We start from the raw sequence: 20840 nt of genomic DNA, 5'->3' as shown, positions 1-20840 counted from the left end.
ACTAAGCACTCTGTTTCTCATTTATTTCAGGCAATGACAGTGGTTGAATTTAAACCCTCATGTGAGATGAGGGCACAGCCAATAATGACATCATATAGAGTTTGTTTTCTACATAGTCAAATATATAAAAGTTTCATGAAACTCATCACTGGGACAGCCAGCAGTCAGTCCATGAGTTGTCTATTCAGTTAGACCAAGCTTCTTCTTCAGAGATTCTGGCATTTCAGGTGGAGGTGGGCGAGGAAGTCTGAAATAAACCTTGACAGAATCATAGATGAACCACTGTAGTGCAGTCAGGGTACCAATCATAATGATACGAGCAAACAGACCTTTCCATACACCTGCAGAGCAAAACATTAAGCATGAGTAGCATAAAACGACAGGAAAAACAGAAATCCTCCACAAAACACCACAAACACTTGATCCAAAATACATGAAAGTAAGGATGTACCTTTGAATCCAAGCCTCATAAGAACCTGTGAAGCAGAGCTGCCCTTTTCTTTGTTCAACACAGACACCACGGAGTCAGCAGGATGGGAAACAATTGCACAGAACACGCCAGCTGAAAGAATAATTTGACGTTAGTTCTGTGGTGTTTTAGCTGTACCATTTCTGTGTACACTAATTACAACCAGCTGAAACCACATCTAATGAATTGCACAGACATCATGTTCTGGTATCCTAAAAGGACTTTGATGAAGATCTACAGGTCTCATGTGGAGCAACTGAGGGAGCTGGGACTATTTAGCCTGAAGAAGAGAAGGCTCAGAAGGGACCTTATCACTCTCTACAACCACCTGAAAGGAGGTTGTAACCAGGTGGGCATCCATCTCTTCTCCCAAGTAACAAGCAGCAAGACAAGAGGAAACAGCCTCAGGTTGCAAAGGGGATGTTTAGATAGGATATTAGGAAAAAATTCTTCACCATAAGGGTTGTCAAGCACTGGAACAGGTTGCCGAAGGAAGCATTAGAGATACCATCCCTGGATGTATCCCTGGAGGTACTTAAAACAGGTGTGGATGTGGCACTTGGGGACATGGTTCACTAGCAGAGTCGGCAGTGCTAGAGTAATGGTTGGTCTTAATGATCGTAAAGGTCTTTTACAACCTAAATGATCCTATGATTCTGTGATAACGTGATGTGAATAGAAAATACCTCAGTTCTGCTATTGCAGTAACTCTTTTGCTAAAAAAGTCCTTCTGAGTCTTTGGATATTGAAAAGCCTTGTTCCATCCAAATATCTCTTACCTTCCTTTCAACCTTCCCGACACTAACAAAGATGCAAGTTTTTCACTTAAATCAGCTGCAGTTCCTAAACCTGGGCATCAACACTGGTAATATACAGGAACAATTAAGAGTACTGTCCTATTACAGACTCATTTTTCACTAACAGACAGAACATAGTTTTTTCCCCTGCATATATTTAAGTTCCAAGTAATTTCTCCCATGCTAGTGACATTTATTTAATATTCTGAGAAGAGACAGGACTCTAGAGTTGCAGTAGTCCATTAATGAAGTGTAGGACTTAAAGATTCCTTACCAATATAGCCTGCAACAAATGTGACTACCAGCTGTTCTCCTTTTGTACATTCACTTCGTGGCTTGGGAACGACATACTTGTAGAGAGCTTCTACAGTGCGTTCAAAGCAGGCAAATTTCATCATTGTGTATGGAATCTGTCTCATCCATAGTGGAGCAACACCTTTATAGAAACTTAATCAGAGAAGAGACAAACTCAGTTTTGTTTTCTTCAATATTTAAGGTACATTTCCAACTTGAAATAAATTAGCTTATTGTTATTATCAAGAATAAAGCTTCTAAATACTGATATTGTAAGGCTGTCAATACCTACAGAACAGAAATTTAAGTTGTATTAGTTCCTGAGTACTACCTTAAAATAGCAACACAAATTAGACATTTCCTGATACCCAGGCTGCACAGCAGTTTCTGTAGTCACTTTTCAGATTACAATGCACTGCAGTAATGTAGTACTGATACTACCAGTGTAGTAAGGCTAATGTCTGCATACCAGCCAAGTCCTGATAGTGAGAAATGACTGGTTTATCTACAGCCAATTCTATCAGAACAGAAAGCTAACATGCAGTTATGTTACTCTCACATGCCAATGACTCAAGCATCTTTGACTGTACAACCAGAAAGTTGCTGAATATCTCTGACTGGAACTGCTAGAAACTGAAGTTATCCAGCAGAACTCAGCACAAAGATACTCACAAAGATGGATCTAAGGAGCATGTGGAATTAACAGCCAGCTCAATACAGATTCCCTGAAGTATGTTGTTATCTTAAAATACAAAGACCAAAACGTATTGTAAGCTAAAGCCAGAATTAAAGCAACAGTTCTTACAAAAAAATATTCAACATCAAGAACCTGAATAAAAATTAAAACTGAGAGATACTTACGCCCAGATGCCTTCTTCTCCAAACATTTTAGGCAAAGCCTGACGCAGAGTGTTTGCATATCCAGGTTGTGTCTGAATACGAACTTTAGCAGCTTCCATTGGAGCCAGAGCAATGTCAGCAAAAAACTCTGCACTGGCAGATGCAGCTAAATATAGCGAAGTACGCCACAAATAGGCATTTTCCTGAAGTGAACGTGAACACACAGTTTTATTAATGAATCGTGCTTCTGTGATTACTCCACATTACTATTATATTGTAGATATACAATATCTACAATACTTACAAAAACTACTTGAGGCTTACCTCTCCCAGCATGTTGCCATACAGGATTTTGAAAACTTCATAGAAACCAAATTTACAAAGCCCTTGCATGGAATATCCAATAAAGGTTGGAGCCCATCCCTTAGCCAAGCCACGAACGCCATCTTCATTGATTGTCACTGAAAATCCATTGAAGATGCTCTTGTATTTTTGGGGATCAACCTAAACAGAATAGGCAGTTAAATACTTGATATAGCTTACCATTTCCCTTCTCACACCCCCATCAAAAATTTAAAATTTTTAAATTCCTCAGACAGCTGGCTTCCTAAAATTCCCTGGACAGATGATATACTCACCACAAGGTTACAGTAATGTAACTTAATCGTTACTTGCTGGTCTCAAACCCTGACTTATTGTCTGAATTTTGTTTTATGCTTATTCTCCAAATCAACAATACAACTATAACTAACAGATTTACTGAAATCACTATTCTAACACTGTCAGAGGTAATATGGTGCAATTATGTATAGATCAGATTCTTTAAAAATTTGATAGCTCCTGTGAGCCATCTCATCCACTCTACATGTCACACCTACATACACTCAAGTGTCGCCACAAACCAAACCTGATGATTCACCTGATTCCTAATCAGAAAAGGTTCTCTGCCCACCTTCAGTTTGATCCCCTCCCCAAGTCAAAGACAGATGGAGCAATGGGGAACAAAGAGTATTCGACAACTTCTACACTTTACTGTGAAGTCAAAGTACAAGGCTACATACAAATTGTTTTCTGCCCACAAAACTTTGGAATTTCGTTAACTTTTCAGAAATTAAAAAAAGATTGAATTGAATAGTTTTGTTTCACGTGAAAGGAAATAATTTAACAGAAATTCTTAAAGAGGTAATTAAGTCACATCACACTTTTACTTTTCATATTTGACATCATCCAACAGTTCCTCAGAGCATTAGGAAGGGAGGTATCAAACCGAAAGCCAATCAAAGGTTTCAGAAAAAGCTATGGGACACACATGCCAACCTGCATGTGTCTTGCAGTCTGGCAGCAACCTACTCAAGAATCACTTCACCTAAACATGTCAATTTTGAAAAGAGACATTATTTCAGAAAACTGGATATATCATTAGGTACACTGTAAAATGAGGCTACGTTCGAGTCAGAACCATGCTTAGTTATTAGCTATGTAACAGGTGTCCTGGTTTCAGTTAAACCATAGCAAAGGTGACCTCTTCTTAAAAAGACATGGGAGGGCAGGCAACAGGTTTCTTCCTGGAGAACTTAGGAAGGATTAGTAACATGCTTTGTACTGGATCTGTAAAGAGAAATGCTGACAGGTTTTACAAGATCATACCTGGAATTCACATGGAACCCGCCCTCCTGAACATCCCCTTAAGTGCTGGAGAGGGAAGTATCACCACCCTTACCATGTAAGAAACCCAGGACTGGTAAGCCCAAGCCAAGCATGTCTGATGTGTTACAGAATTTCTAGTTTGAGACCAGAATTTCAAGAGCTTAAGTATGTGAAAAAGCATCTCTGGTAAACAATGCTAAATAAAGGCCATCCAAAAGAACACAACTTTAAAGAATATCATCCAGTACTCCTAGTGTGACCAGTAGGTCTGACTAATTCAGAGTTCCCTCCTAATTTCAACTACCGTATTTCCAGAAATTTAGAAGTGTGCTTTAATTTGCTTCATTCTTGTAGATTTGCCTGAGAAAATCCATTTGTATGCTTTTAGCCATGGCTGCTCACTAAATGATTTTAATGCAAAGCTGGTATCACAAATTAAGTGTGATGCAATGACACTCCTTTCAGGTCAATCAAGAAGCACTTCAAGGAAACCAGCTGCAAGCACCAATGGCCCCACTGATACCAAATCAAGTTTTAGCCATTCTACTCAAAGTGGCATTGTTAGAAAATATCCAATCCATAAGCCATGCATTGATATCCACAGTGTTAATGGATAAAATTACACATGCATGTCACTCCAGGCTAAAATCCAGATCTGCAGAACACCAAAGATACTATTTTCCTACTCCAAAAGCACTGGAATAGTGCTAGACAGCGACCAGCCAGCCAAGAGTAACACTGTGTTGGGTTCCTTTTAGCAAATATAGTCAGTTAAATGTGCCTTAAAATGTCATAAAAAATAATTCATCCAGATTATCCTAAATACCTTTGCTTCTCTCAAAAGTGGTATTTTGCTACTCTCACAGTAGCAGATTTGATAAAGTAGCGTTCAAGTTTACTCACTTCCTGTCATCCAGAAAAGAGTGCATCCCTACTGCAAACTATTAATATTCTGTCTATATAGAAGTAAAAGTTCAAGAAACATTTAAGTTTATACAAACCTGCATACGACATTTCACTAAATCCAGAGGGACAACACCAGTGTGTGTCAGGCCACAACTTAGGACCCCACCAACGCCACAGAGAGCATAAAACTTGAGCGAGCCATATTCACAACTGTATTCTGCAGCAAAAAATAAAGACACACCATGCTTTTATATAAACTCCATGCACTGTTGGACAATGATGTCCAAGGTATAGTTTATGCCTCCAATTCATTAGTAGATTAAATATACCACACTAAACATGCTTTTTCAATGTCATCACATACTGACATGCAGAACAAACCTGCATTCTGCATTTAACCAGGTCTAGGGGAACCAGTGCCGTATGTGTTGTTCCACAGCTAATAATCCCACCAAGGCCACAAAGCATAAAGAATCTGTTTGAGCCATAGGCACAGCTGTATTCTAGTTAATTGGAAAAAATTACATACATATGATCAATCACAAATGGTAACAAAGATAAACAAAAAAAACCAAAATTGACTGAGTGCTACTTTCTCAGAAGTATTAAACTGAAATAAACTCCCATTTAAGTTTGTGGGAGTATAAATGTACTGTTAAACACAGAAATAATTCCCTTGCTTTAAATTACCACCTTTTAGACTGGCAAGATTTGATTCCAAGCCTTCCAAATTGAATTTGTTCCTTTAAACAAGCAATGGAAGAAAGTGACATTTTAGTTCACAACACACTTAAACCACAGAAATTAATCCCAGAAGCTGCTAGTAGAAATTATGACTCAAAGTTGCAATGTCCAACAATTCCCTCTAGTACTCAGGAAACAAAGCTTCTTTGGTTAAATATTGTATGATAGTGTAACTTCCGTATTTAAGTAGAGACTTATAATGATCTACAAGATCAGTGTTGGAATTTTGTTTATGCAGTTGTATTTTCAGGTATTTTTCAGATTATACAGGTTTTATTTTCTTTCAAATACAGAATCTCAAATTTATATACAGCTTGTTCATTCAAGTTTACATTTAACAGTACAAAATAAGGATAAAGTAGCAGCACAGTTCTGCAACCATGCTTAATATTTTAAATATATAAGTAAAAACAAAACTAATATACTTAATAAGCATCCAGAAAACAATACACTATGTAGAAAATATTTCCCTGAGTAAAAGGGCATAATCTTTTGCTATTACATCCATTGCTGTTACTTGAATATAATGGAAGTCATTAAAGTTACACCAGCTTAGTAAGAACTATCTCCAGAGAAACACTAATGAAAACCAAAAGACAGTGAAAACCTCTCATGCAAAGCTTCTTCACTCTCTTTTTGATTCTGAAATAAATTCCTTTACGAACATCAACAAAAATTTACAATTATGTTTAACAGTATCAATAGAGCAGCAGTTAACACTAGCAGGCTTATCCAGCTCATAACTTTGCTATTTTAAGGGAACTTCTTCCTCCATATCTTCCAGATATATTACATTTTAAATTCACATTTCTCACTTAACTCTTAAAAATTAATTACCAAGTCAATACAATATCATTTTTTCTTTATTCTAAAATAACCAAGTCACAGACAGCATATTAAGCCTAAACTTAAAGCTAGACATCAGTTAACAGTCAATTGAGATACTGCTCAAGACTGCAAATATGCCGATCTGGGACTTACACAAACCTCCAAAATAGCTTGGCTAAGCTGGCAGATTTGCAGACAGCAGTAGTCTGTTTACAACTCTGCAGAATGACAGGTTAAACATACACAGACCAGGCATTCTGTGCAGGTGTAATCAGGGAACAGACTCTAGATCCGTATGGGGCAGTTCTGTCCAGCTATCCTTCGCCTGCAGCACAACAGCACTTCACTAGTTACCACACTGCCCAGACACCAGAAGTGTTTGTTCACAGTCCCTTTTTCACAGTAATTTACTGTTAGAAGTCACACTCCTGAACTAACAGAGACAGACCTTTGTAGTAGTCACAGAAAAGTAGAGCTTTAGGTATGTGCTGTATCACTATTCAGGCTGATCTGTCAGTTCAGTGTTCAAAAACAGCAATTAAGAAAAGCAAGCCAGTATCAATCAGGTTGGAGCTCTTAAGAGGTATCTAAGTTTGTGGCGGTACATCTCAGACTTTCTATTTTAGAGGTAGAGTCAAATGTCCTAAAAACCATTACCTGTGAAGAGACCTCTAAACACATAGTACAGAGAGCAAGAAAGTCATTCTAACATACCCAGGCACTGACTTAGCACAAACACCACAAAGCTACTCAAATATAAACACAGCATAAAAATATGCCTACTGTTGGGACAGCTACATCATAACTACTTTTTATCTCTGCTGCTGATCTGACATGTTAAGGACAAATTCCAAAAGCTGATCATAGAACATTTTGCCTCTGAGCTGGGTTATAGCTGATGCCCTGAGCTAAACTCTTTAAAAGGTCTTGTGGTTTGTACTGACTTTGTGTGACCTTGTGCAAGCTCAGATATCTTCCGCAACACGTTCTTCTTCCAACACAAAGGCCAGAGAAGCAACTGGTATGTGAAATAATGAACCCAGCAGAAAAGACTACAAAGATTAAAAACTACTGGCCACCTTTGACTACAACTGCCTACAAACAGGATGAAGATTAAGCATAATGCTTTTAAGAAATAAGTGCACCTACTGAATATATTTAGCATACCAACAAGCGATTTAGGGCTTTAGTTAGCTGGCAAAAGGATTACTACACTAAAAGCCAGAAGCAATTTCTTGAAAATTTATTAAGTAACATCCAACACTGAGTTGTCTTTCACATATTATGTGAATGTCCATCTAACTGCTCTAAAACACTTCAATAATCACAGTACTTGAAAAGGTGGCTTGCTGAAACCATTTAGTTCTTTTATGAAAAGATGTTTTTAAGCTTTTAACAGCTTAAAAGAATTTTAATATATACCTTCACTATTGTGCAGCCCTTCAAAAGCACCTCGACAGGCTGGAGAGATGGGCAGAGAAGAACTGTCTGAAGTTCAACAAAGGCAAATGCAAGGTCCTGCACCTGGGAAGGAACAACCCCAGGCACCAGTACAGGCTGGGGGCTGACCTACTGGAAAGCAGCTCTGCAGAGAATGATCTGGAGGTCCAGGTGGACAACAAGCTGTCCATGACCAAAACTGTGCCCCTGGGGCCAAAGAATGCCAATGGTATCCTGGGCTGCATCAGGAAGAGCACTGCCAGCAGGTCAAGGGAGGCAATCCTGTCCCTCTATTCAGTCCTAGTGAGGTGCATCTGAAGTGCTGTGTCCAGTTCTCAGCTCCTCTGGACTAGAGAGACTTGGAGCTCCTGGAGTGGGTCCAGCAGAGGGCAACAAAGATGATTAAGGGATTGGAGCATGTCTCTTGTAAGGAAAGGCTGAAAGAGTTGGGCCTATTCAGCATCAAGAAGACATGACCAAGAGGGGATCTTATCAATGTCTGTAACTATCTGAAGGGAAGGTGTCAAGACGATGGGGCCAGGCTCTTCTTTGTGGTGCCAAGTGATAGGACAAGAGGCAGTGGGTAGAAACCAATGCACAGGAAGTTCCACCTGAATATGAGGAAGAACTTATTTACTGTGCAGGTGACCACACACTGGAACAAACTGTCCAGAGACATTGTGGAAGTCTATTTAAGAACCATTTGGATGCAATCCTGTGGCATGTGCTCTAGGATGACCCCACCTCATCAGGGAGCTTGGACCAGATGACCCACTGTGGGCTCATCCAACCTTACCCAGTTTGTGATACTAGAAGTATTATCACGGTACGACCTTTAAAAGTCACAAAAGTGATCGGGAAACATATGGGAAGCACTTGACTCTAATGTGCATCTTAAACACCAGTTATCTGGTGTATACTCTACAAATGCTAGGCACAAAAAAAAAGGAGGAAACAAAAGCCCAAAAACATCTGCAGGCACGTCTGGATGTTCAGATGTGAATAAACGGGAAAAAATAAGAGGAAAAGGAAAAGAGAATGGGAGACATGGTCTTTTGAATCCACAAATTCATACTCTGCTCTTCCCCAGGGATGAAAAAGTACGGGCCTATAACCTCAGTGACCGAGGCTGCAGGCCCTACAGAGACAGAAAAAGTGCTCTCTGCTCCCCAAGACAGACTCCGCGGGGCTCTCTGTGATTCTGTGATTAGTCTGCGCAAGAACCTTCCCACGTCCTTTCCCAGTAACTCCGAATCTTCTTGCCCCTCGGCACACCCCGCAGGGACGGCGGAAGCGCCTGCCAGCGCCTCCCCCGCCTGTGCCCTTCCTCGTCCTCCAAGAGGACGCACAGGCCCAGCGCCAGCCCCTCCCGGCCGCTCACCCTCCCTGCGCCGCCCCGGCGGACATAGGCGCGGGCCGGCAGGGGCAGCGCGGGCACCGCCGCCCCGAGCCTCACCCCCGCCGCGGCCCCTCCGTCCCGCTCTCACCTTCGGCGGCCGATGCGGCCGCCAAGCCCCGGCGCGCGGTAGGCGCCTCCGTGGGCTCCGCTGGGCGCTTCCTCACGCCGTCCTGGACCAGCTGGAAGTGCGGCGCGTAGAACGGGTTGTGCCGCGCGAGCGGCGCGATGGACGAGAACATGGCGACCTGAGGCGGGCGACAAGAGCAGAATGGCGTGGGACCGGGAAACCCCGCCACGGCACAACTGCCGGGCCCCAGCCCCGCACCTGCGAGACGGCCCCGCCAGCCCAGGGCGAGCGCGGTAGCGGGCGGGAGAGCCCGCCGCGCCGCCCCGACTCACCTCGCAAGATGGAGCCGCTGCGGCAGAGGCTGAAGGCGGGCCCCGCGCCGTCACCTTGTCCTTCGTGGGCCGGGGGCGGGGCCGCCGCGCAACGTCCCGCGCCGCGATTGGCGGAGGCGCCTATAACGGCCGCGCACGCGCAGCCGCGGCCGACGCCCTCCCGCCCCGCGCCTGCGCCTCGCGCTCCACGCGGCGGCGGGGCCGCGCCCGGCCAGAGAGCGGGAGCGGGGCAGTGTCAGTGACAGTATGTGCGGGCCGGGGCTGCGGCACCGCCCCGAGTAACGCGGGGACTGAGGGCCGAGGCCCAGCTGGCAGGGACACGCTTCTCCTCGGGTAGTTAGGGGTGTCTGAGCGCACCTCCAGCGCTAAACCCTGCGCCTCAACTTCTGATCCTTCCCCCTCGCCGCCCGGCTCTGGGAGCTTGCCAACTACCCCACGTGCTTCCCGCAGCCCTGCCCCAGGCAATGTCAAACCGGAGACATTCCGAACGCCAGCTCTCCCCGTGCAGCGGCAGCCTGCTGCTGGCACCAGCAGGCTGGCCTTGACCCGTGCTCTGCAGCACTTTGCACTGAACCATAGAATCACAAGGCTGGAAGAGACCTTTAACATCACCAAGCCCAGTACTATCACCATAACCCCTAGCATCACATCCCTTTCTTAAAATTAAAGAAATCCTCAGTATTGCCCCAGATTCCAGTTCTGCAAATCGCACCTAGTAATACTTTCTAATCACAGCCTGCTAAAGCCATAGGATGCAACTCCCTTAGCAAAGGGAGGCTCTGGCCACAGCTTGCTGTAAGACCAAGCACAGTCAGATCTGCCACCACACTCTGCATGCTCCATGGCCAAATTCCACCTTTGGAGGGTAAGCTTGCAGGGCATGTTGATGTGGCCTATGCTGTGACAGCTGCAGCTGCTTACAGAATTACTTGTTACTGGTTCGTGAAAAGCAGAATGTTACTGAACACAGGACCCATGATTGGTCTTACCTACCTTAAACTATGCCTTTTCTAACATAGGGTGATTTCACTCATTTTAGTGATTTACATGGTATAAAACTGGCACAGCACAGTTCAGCTCTCCAGTTAACAAAGAGGCAAGAACTCCATTTTTTCACCATCTTGATCACATACCTTTCATTATAGTGCTCCATGACAACATAAGTGCAGAAGCCAGCTAAGCAAGAGACATGCACTGAACATCCCAGCTATTACTTATGGGCAGAGAGATATAATGCAAATAACAGCACACCTGCACCACCACCCTGAAGACACACCCTCCTTTGGTCAGCTCAGTAGCTCCTATCAAACTTCCAAGGAGAGCCTTTAGACCTTGGCTCTACTCACTGTGTTTCACAACAAAGTTGATCGAGGCACACTGTCACACAGGCAAAAGTGACACACCTAATAGCACTGCCACAGAAATCAAGGTTGGTCAGGTCCCTCTAGAATAAACTAGACTCCAGCTGCCTTCTAGGAAAAGGTCAAATTAAACTTGCAATTCTTTAAATACCTTCATTTAGCAACCAGCAGAGAGCCTCAAGTGTTCACTTCACTGCCAGTGGCAGCAATGAAGACAAGCCAGAATCGTTTATTTTGCCATTACTTGCAATCTAAGCCATTGTTAGTAATGTTTTATCTAAAAACCACTGATATTTATTTTCCATTAATAATCTCTAAATGTGATAAAGACACTCTTATCTTGAAATTGGATATAAGTGATTGCAATTTTCACATACTTTTGATTAACATATAGAAAACCTCTGCTCCTTCCAATTATAAAGGATGAACAGAAGACTATTTATTTACAGACACCTAATGGCAATTTATGTGCTCAGCTAGTACTGATACTTCTGAGTTACAGTCTGTGAACAGGGTTTTTTTTGTTTTAGCTGACAACTAACAACTGTGCTATTAACAAGAACTAATAAACAGCAGTCTAACATAGCCCCATGAAAATACAGGGATAATACATGTTCCTGCTGAATGCATACCATTTTACAGAGAAATATCTTCAACCTTTCCCTGTGGAAAAAAAAGTAGCAAGAGCCTGTAATTCAAACCACCTTAATCTGAATTCTGACGCACATTGAAGGTAGTGACAGATGAAGACTTTAAAGACGCTACCTTTTGGTGCCCACCTGTCAGATTCACAGTAAAAAGGGCTATTGCAAATTAAATATATCTTTTTAATCAGTAGCTCTTTAAGCTTTATCCATTTAGGAAAATGCCAGTTTGGCAACACCAAACTTTCTTAATTTCATCTATCCTTCTGTTATTAACACCCACCATGACCCCCCCTCCATTTCCTGTCCCCCTAAAGAGCATACAATCAGGACATTGTAGGTTATTTCCTATCTTACAATAACTTTTACAGTTCTAAAATTTTGGTGAAGCCTGCAAACAAAATCAAAGCTCTTATGAGCTAATATTCCAGGTGACATTGTTTTCAAAAATATACGAGATAGTGAAACCACCATCCACACCTTTGATAACCAGGTTAGCACAGCACCATCTGCTCCTGTTGTGCATATATTATATTTTATGTGCACTTTCCTGGTTTCAACACCAGAACTACTAGACTTAAGAGTCAGTAATGGATCAGGTTTCACAGCCCAAGGGAAGCCTTAACACTGTGGCATCTCCTTCAGCAGTATCCAAGCTTGCTACATTGAACAGGAGTTCACATCCTCTGAATGCAGAAAGTAGTGAAACCTCCCCTCTTCTTATTAGTTGGTGTCATGAGTGTCCTCATCTAGTAATCTTTTTTAAAATCTAAACCCTTCTCAGATATTACATGTTTTTCCTTCATAAAACATAACATTTTTTACCTAAATAATAAATAAATAAGGCAATGGTAAAAAAGTTAACATTTTTTAACCACAGACTACCAATGCTAAAAAAGAACTTCAAAGTGAGCTGGGACAGAAAATTTGTGGGATTTTTTTTTATATCAATACATACATAGTAGAGGTGTCCATGCCACCTCAGGACTGCTTTACAAGTTGAATTAACTTGTAGACCCTGAGCTGTATGAACACATGCATGTACTATACATCTGTTGTAGCTCGCTGTTGCACTGGTGCAAAGCAGCCTGGTACACACCCTCAGGAGAAAGAAAAGCCAAGGTCACAGGACAGTTTTAGACAAAGACAGGCAGACTTACCACACACACACTAAAAGCCATATTAAAACACCTATGTTTGTAAACGCAAAATTAAAAATTATACATCACAACCCACCCCTGTATCTATTGCAATCAGTCAGATGAAGTCTTAAATATTTCTTAAAGCGTTTCGGCCCAATATGTAACTTTAGCCATATCAAAGCAAGACATGCTGCACAACTTTAATTATATTTTTTTTACTGCTGAACAGTCTGTTATTTAAAGGCATTCTTTTTGTACTCAGTTTCTCTGCTTTAACTCTGTATAAACTAGTTAACACGTTTTTAAAAAGATATTTTGTCCACAAAACCATCTAAGAAGATAATTAGCAGGAAATTTTAATACCATGAAGGGTGTTGTAAGTTGTGCCACAAGAAACAAATCAAAACACACATAGACTAAGCCTAGGAGGGACATGAAATCATTCTGTAGGCAGTACTGAGCATGCTGTTATAGAAAGTAAACTTGGAGAAGACATTCCTTCACACTGTTTCCTATATAAATACAAATCAAGGTTCCAAAACACACACAGAACTTAAATTCAAGATCCTTGAGTTTCTTGCCTCAGACACTACTCATCTAGTCTCACCATGGATCACATGCCATAAAATTAAGTCTCAAACTGCAAGTGAAAATCCTCTAGTGATTTGCAGCCTGATACCAAGCTCCTGAGACCGTATACATGTTAAAAGATAAGCACACAATTTAAAGGAAAAAAACACAAGCTCTGTAATAGCTCTAATTCAGACAGCTAAATCAAGACCTGTCATATTTTCAGCACAGCATTCTGAGCAGTATGACCAATCATGAGAACAAACCCCATGAAGTCAAAACAACACTGTTATGCCCCATTAACTTTCACAGGCCTTTTCCAGGCTTTTTGTAGCTCTTGCCCCAAAAAGGACTTAAACAATACTTACTACATCAGAACTCCATTAATTTTTGCTACTGGATTTTGGATACTGCTCCATAAAATTACTCTATTTTGTGATTGGTTCTGAAAGGTTAACCTGCCTTTGTCCAGGAGACAAGATGAACTAATGGAACAAAAGTGAAAGTTTGTAAAAGGAAAAAAAAAAAACACCTATTGCTTCAGCACTTTGATACAAAGACTACAGTATACTTGTATACTTCAGCATAACTTACAAAGCAGTATTTAGGCTTTAAGCAGATACAACTATTCAGCTAATACTACATGTGTTACTCTTAGAATAATATGAATAGCTTTAGGTACGCTGAAAAATCTGTATGTGGGGCCAGGGGAGGAAGGAAGAGAAAGGTATTAGTCTCAGGGCTATTTCACACCATTAAATGCCTCAAGTATAAAAAGCCCATTAATTTCTTGAAGATGCACTGCCTTCCAACTACAACTGACCTACATGTAGTTACTTTAAGGACTTATGTAGAAAACTCCTTACCATCTGTGAAGTAACACTGAAGCTGAGAGGATTCTCCAAACCAGTGCAAAATGAAAGAATGATGAAATTAGTTGCATCGCAGTTCAGTTTGCGGTTTGTTTTTATTTAAATGATGCTAACAGTATCCCTGAAGGAGGTCAACTGAAAGTATTTCATGTAACTAGAAGAGAAAGATTTATTTCATGTTAAAACATGCAGCAAAGTTGTGCAAGAGAGAATTTAAAGTGAAAAGGAAGTTCCTTAAGCATTGAAAAGCAAAGGAAGGCTAGTTTCTCCTCCCATCCAAATTAAAGGTCTAACATAGGCTTAAGGATTACGGTGCAAAACTCTTATTGTGCAAGAATGCTGAATATTCCTCCCGCCAAGTGACATGAACTGATCTTACTATCAGATTTTTAACTTTTTTTTTCAGTACGGAAGACTGTAGCAGCACAAAATGACACCACTGATACATCAGTTGTCTTGCTTTTCCTGCCTTTCAGCAATGCATTTATTTTGATAAGGAAAATCCACACACATTAAAATCATTTTATTTTTCTGCATTTTTGACACCAAAAGTGAATGTCTTATGTTACAATTTTCTATAGGATGGACACAAGTTTAGCTATTTAGATTACTCAAAAAAGCAGTTTAGAAGGAAAAAAAAAACATTAAACAGGAAAAAAACCCCAAAACTATTGCTTTGCTACAAATTACCATGTTTGTCCCAAAGTTCACAGAAAGTAAAGCTTCCCCATTGCTATAGTCTACACAATAATTGTACCTAGAGTAAAAAGATATTGACTATTAACTAATGTTCTCAGCGTTTTATAAGTAGCACTTTAAGAATAAGTAGTATGATTTATTGCAATTTTGTACCAAGCAATAAGACTTAACATCTGTATGCTGCAGATTTAAGCACACCAAAAATGTATACATTCACTTTAAAAAAATTGTTGCTTATCACTCTTCATTGGTAGTAGTGAAGTCAGCTGCCTGCTCAACCAAGTTACACAATAGAGAGTGTTTCAGCATGCTTCCACTGAGAAAAATAGTCAACTGCATGAAAGTAGTAAATCTCACCTTAGAAGATGAAACTGTAGCAGAAAATGCAGCAATGCCCTCTTCATACAAGAATAAAACTTCATATGGAATTTTCACACTTTGAGAATACTTCTCTACATGAATACTCAAAGATAATCACATAAAGCTGTGTTGGAAAGACCTCGCTTTTTTAAAAAAGAAAAAAGACCACTGCTTAAATTGGAATTTAGACTACTTCAGATAACCTTGACCCAAAAAAGTATTTTAGTAGCAAATTATATTGATGCAATTTTTATTTTCCACACATTACTAATAAATAAGTTCCTCTAAGACATCTCTTGCCAATTAGTTTTGTATTCAGTTCCTACAACACTGTAAGCACTAAAATGAAGGGATACATTTAAATGAAGTTACACTTAAACAGAGTTACTAATATGATACTAAGACTTTTACAGAAATGCAAACAGGTTTACAGTTACATTTACTAAAAAGTTACAGTAATCTACAGAAAAGGTTGTTGTTGTACTCTCTCTACACCCTAAGAGATCAAATTCAAATCGTTACTGAAAAAATGCATACAGAAATGCATTTCCCTTTATCCCATGTTAAAATCCTTCTCCACTATAATCTAGAGATAGAAGTACAACTTCTTTTCTGTACAAAGGAAAAGCTTTAAAAACACAGCTTCACATTTTACTAAATTTTTGCCCTTCTCAGCTTCCAAGTTCTTGCAAAAACAAATATACATTTTCTCAAAAGTGAATTTAAATGATGTCCACATTAAAAAAATAAAGCCTACAAAAAGTTCAAAGATTTAAAAAAATGTTACTCCTATGGCAGTGATCTCCTACTAGTCCAAAGTCCAGAAAGTTACCGATGTCCATTTAATATTATCTTTCTTCATTTATCCAATTTATCAAGTTCCAATCACATTATTTGTAAGAAGTCCTTGAGCCGATGAGAGGGCAGAAGAGTTCTCTACAATTAAAAATAGGAGATCAAATCGGGTGTGCCTTTCAGAAAGATACTCATTTGGCACTGCCCGGAGAGACAATATTCAGGTATTTAGAGAAAGGATTTCCTTGATTAGTTTCCATTGACTGATAAACCAAAAACAGGAAGACTGACACAACAACAAAGAGAAGAACTTTTATCCACAGGGGAATGGACCGTTCTTTTTTTGTTGGTAGTTTCTCCGACTTGATGTCAGCCGAGGTACCATATTTTTCAACATACTTAGAGAAACTTTCATCCATTCTGAAGTCACTGTGCTCTATAGGCCGGCTAGCAGCTCCTTTGATTGGTCTACGGCAGCTAGCACTGTTAATTAAAAAAAAACAGATTGAAATATTGCATATTTAAAAGAGCAATCTAAAGTACACAGGAAAGTTTTAGTATAATTAACAAACTAAATTATTTCTGGTGAATTCAGTACCTGAAATATCCAGCAAACTCCCAAAAGAGAAATCATAGATATGTTAATCATTCAGTGTTCAAAAAAACACCCCTTAAAAAACTCTCAAATGTCACTTTACCCTATCCACATAAAAGGAGCATAACTGGCAATAAAACTCTAGGAAGTGTCTCTATTTGCTTCTTTAATGATCACTTACGCAGCCTTGCTGGAATTTCTAAACATAAGATTATCTCTGGCCAATAAAATGTCTTCTAATGGCTAAGCCAATACACAGAGCCAGAAGACAAAGCAGTAAGGATTAAAAAAACCACATACATTGCCAAGTCCTTAGAGACAAGAAGTGTACATGCATAATTTTTATTTTAAAAGTGGTATAGATTTAACTAGACCTCGAAAACAAGAGAAAGCAAACCTGAGTAGTCAGCAATACACCACAGTAGCAGTAACTGGTACTGTATATTTTCCTTATCGTTCAGACTTTATGTAATTGCAGTTTAAATTGAAGCTAAAATTAATATGTTGGAAACAAAGAAGATGATTTCACATCTTAACACAAGGAAACTGTCTTATTCTCTAAACAGGGCAGAGTTTTTTGAATTGCCTAATTAACCATAGGGTTGCTTCAATTTTTGTTTAAATATAAAGTTGCACACAAAAATGTAACAGCCCTTCCTAGATGCCATCTTATTCATACTGAGAGTAATCTTTGACTACAACAGGACTGCTACTTAAAGAAAAAGGTAGGGTATGTGAAAATTCTTTTTGGTTTTGCAAAAGAAAACTCAAATATACTTTTTACACTAATTTAACAGCAGGCCTAATGGAGTTGCATCTAGCCAAAAACTTAAATACTGCAAGTCATTACCACAAAAAAGCCCTTTCCCTTTAACTTCCAGCACCCAGAAGTTCCAATAATAATTCCTATTATAGTACTACTCTGTTTTCCCTCCCCCAATTTAAATAAAGAACGAGCTATTTTGGCTAACAAAACTTGTATATAGAACCGAAGAACTAGGTGGCCACCAAAAATGTCATTGAGCTAAAGCGCAAAAACTGTTCCTCAGAAATCTATCAATATAATCAAAAGATTATATTGATATAATTCAGCTTAAACTGGTTTAAGAGAACTGACAAACAAGCCCCCATAAACCTTAGAAATACCTAATTCCTGTAGGTGTTGATGCTTCATATGGGAACATTTCTTTCAGAATATCCCTTTCTACTCTTTCTTCTGTAGCAGTTCTCTCCAGCACCTAGGAAGCCAAAAACAGTTAGAGGCCAAGCAGACCAAGCAGAAAGAAAAACAAAAAGCATCTGCATAGCTATCTCAGTGACCACAACCGTGTGCAATTTGTAAGAATGAATGAGTCACCCAGTGATACCCAAGAAGTTTAATTCTTAGGTTTAAGAATTTCATTTGACCTTAATTATTGGCAGAAGTCTGGTCACTTTTGGTATCTTAAAGCATTCAGAGATCTCCTCAGTTTCCTTTAAGATAAAGAATATATTGTATACATACTATACACCTGTCAGCCAATGATGTAGATGACCAAAAACAAAAAAACCAAAAACTTAACCGTCACCTCTATCATGGCTGTGTTGAGCAGATCACAACACTGGTTGTAGTGAACATGATTAAAAAGGCACTGCTGTGGGTAATCTGTCTCTTCATGCTGTAATAGCACAGTAAAATACTGATAGAAAAAAACATCAGCAGCTTGGAATAGAACATCAAGTTTTCCCCACAACCTTCTATTTGATAAATAAGTCTACGTTCCAGTCATATTGGAAATGAAGTGTTAATAGAAGTTTTATCTACAGTAACTACACAAAGCAATGAACTCCATTTAAATTCAGACAAGCATTATCTTGCAATGTAAAATTCCACAATATTACAGTATTACAGTAACAGAATTACATATACTTGCAGGTGCTTTAGACAGTTCTCCAAGAGATATAGTTTTGACAGCTTGAATAGGTTAACAGTAAAAGAATTATTTTCTGTCTTGATAACTGACAGGAATCTACAGATGCTTTTTTTAATTCAGGTGTTTGGTCTAAAGTAATCCTACTGCTTGATTCCCTAAATTAAAGCACATTGTGTTTTTTCAGGATAGGCTGATCTACAAGATCAAAGGTAGATGGCCCAATTCTGCTCTATTTTGAGCTATTCAAAGAATTTAAAAGAAAAACAAAATCTTTATTTTGTTCAGAAAAAGAGCAGCAAACAGAGAAATAACACATCAAAACATATTTGTCTGAGGAAAAAGAAAAAAAAAAGATTTTCACACACACCCCCCACAAATCTGAAAGAGGAAGATAAAAATAAGTTTATACTCTCTCATGTCATGTGACAACACTAATTTAGATTGACTGTCACCTGGGCAATGACATCCTCCACCCCCCTCTGTACTCAGAAGTAAGCACATACACACAAGAATTTTGTTCACAAAGAGTAAGCAAGAGCAATCTAAGTTTTAATTTATTTACTTCAGCTGTCATCAGTGGTTTCTTTGGTGTTCTTCTGGGCATGTCTGAGAGTTCACTGATTGACAGCGTAGGAGCTGCATGCTTGAAATTTCCAGGCACCCTATTGACAACCTGCCGAGATTCAAAATTGTTCAAACTCAGAGACAGCCAAGATACAAAATGAAAGGGGGCAAGGTGGCAGAACCAAACAACAAAACCTTTATGTGCATTGAATATATGCATGTTAGGAGTTAACTCAAGAAGGTTATGTAACAGATACTCCGAAACAAGCACAGGAAACATACAGCTTATCATTCCAAGCAGTTTCTTTTAAGCCATTGAGAAACATAAAAGCTATTTAGTTCACGAGAAAAGCCAAACTTAAAAGCAAATATTCTGCATGTACTTAAATAAATTAAGAAAAATATCTAAGCTTTTAAATTGGTTCTTTTCCACCCTCCCCCCAAGAAGACATCAGATGGGACCTAGGTGTCTACCTAGTCCCATTTCAAAGTGAACAGCGTTAGGTACTAAACCAGATACTGAATATGTAGTTTCAAGACTACTGAATAGTCTTACTTTCCTTAAAACAGTCTTTCATCTGTCCAAAACAGAATGATTCTGTCAGTGAAGACACATTACAGAAGAATGCCACTTGCACCATTGATTAAACATATTTACTAAGCATATTTACTAGGGTCTCGTTGCTTGAAGTCAATATAGTTTCAGCTATGGGAGTACTCTCTGATATTACAGCATCATCTATAGGCAACTGTGCTGTAGCTTCCACCTGTTTGTTTAAAACAAACAAAAGAAAACAATTGAATAAAATAGCCACTGGGACCCTAACAGTGAGAAGAAGAAGAAAAAAAAGCTTGTCTTAAAATAAGCCTCTCATCACCCTTTTTCTTGGTGTTCTTCTTGACACTCTTGTAGACTCCCTAGAAAATGCCTGGAGAGGTCCACTTTTTGAAGATCCACTTGTCCAGACAGTCTCAGTAACTTCATCTTGAGAATAGGTCTATTCAAGCATCAAACACATGATCACATACATGAAAACCAGCTGCCAACATTGGATACTCACAACCAAAAGCTAAAATAGCATGCATACTCCAAAACATGTCTACGATCAAAAAAAAATGGATCCTAATACATTCAATAATGAATAGCCTGCTAGATTAGTAGAGTTGACCACAATACTTACAACATTAGAGCACATTACTGTTTAAATACAGAACTGAGTAGATAATGCCCAACAGTAAAAACTGCTAATTTGCTCACTGCAATAGAGTGAGCTAACTAATACTGTGAGTAGTCACATGAAGTCATAGGCAGACAACATGAAGCTTTCAGGCCCATTACATTACCTGCCTACACACACACACACAAAAAAAAAAAATCTGTGAACATAAGCAGAAAGCATCCCCTTCTTCTCTACACAGATAGGGCTCTATTCTCTCAAGCAGAGATAGGAATGGTTTATGCACAGCCACCTACATTTCAACAGGAACTAATCTCCAGGGGTCTCCACAGGGGTCATGCAGAGATACTTTATAATCTTAAAAGATTCCACATAGAGAGATGA

General features: G+C 39.6%; 2 protein-coding genes and 1 non-coding gene across 12 annotated transcripts in view; all 3 read right to left on the bottom strand.

Moving 5' to 3' along the window:
• Positions 1-6: 6 nt before the first annotated feature.
• On the bottom strand, positions 7-9903 carry SLC25A3 (solute carrier family 25 member 3). 2 transcript variants are annotated; one of them, XM_051784824.1, is made up of 8 exons: positions 9764-9903; positions 9453-9609; positions 5335-5456; positions 2725-2904; positions 2422-2603; positions 1541-1713; positions 452-562; positions 7-341 (listed from the first exon to the last, which is right to left on the bottom strand). In XM_051784824.1, exons 2-8 carry the CDS (start codon positions 9601-9603, stop codon positions 181-183), a joined length of 1080 nt encoding a protein of 359 aa, XP_051640784.1. In that variant the 5' UTR covers positions 9604-9609; positions 9764-9903; the 3' UTR covers positions 7-180. The 2 variants fall into 2 exon arrangements, with proteins under 2 accessions (XP_051640784.1, XP_051640785.1); XM_051784825.1 differs by lacking the exon at positions 5335-5456 and adding an exon at positions 5049-5170.
• On the bottom strand, positions 2017-2256 carry LOC127470042 (small nucleolar RNA SNORA53). The gene has a single exon (XR_007904149.1). It is a non-coding gene; the product is annotated as a small nucleolar RNA SNORA53 (small nucleolar RNA).
• A 4900-nt stretch (positions 9904-14803) lies between the features above and the next one.
• The window catches only part of TMPO (thymopoietin), a 28461-nt gene continuing 22424 nt past the window's right edge, over positions 14804-20840 (bottom strand). For 3 of the 9 annotated variants that reach the window (XM_051784813.1, XM_051784809.1, XM_051784810.1), the window contains exons 5-9: positions 20157-20276; positions 19950-20045; positions 19277-19387; positions 17948-18039; positions 14804-16689 (exon numbers count right to left, since the gene is read on the bottom strand). In XM_051784813.1, the coding sequence (XP_051640773.1) occupies positions 16398-16689; positions 17948-18039; positions 19277-19387; positions 19950-20045; positions 20157-20276 (711 nt within the window). In that variant the 3' untranslated portion in view covers positions 14804-16397. The remainder of the gene's footprint in view (positions 16690-17947; positions 18040-19276; positions 19388-19949; positions 20046-20156; positions 20277-20840) is intronic. The other 6 variants (XM_051784812.1, XM_051784818.1, XM_051784814.1 and 3 more) reach the window with 3 other exon arrangements.

The sequence above is a fragment of the Manacus candei genome, unplaced genomic scaffold (genome assembly GCF_025592945.1).
Source record: "Manacus candei isolate 608988 ecotype Guabito, Panama unplaced genomic scaffold, ASM2559294v1 h1tg000018l, whole genome shotgun sequence".
NCBI lineage: Eukaryota > Metazoa > Chordata > Aves > Passeriformes > Pipridae > Manacus > Manacus candei.
This window is presented reverse-complemented; position numbering and strand designations above follow the sequence as displayed.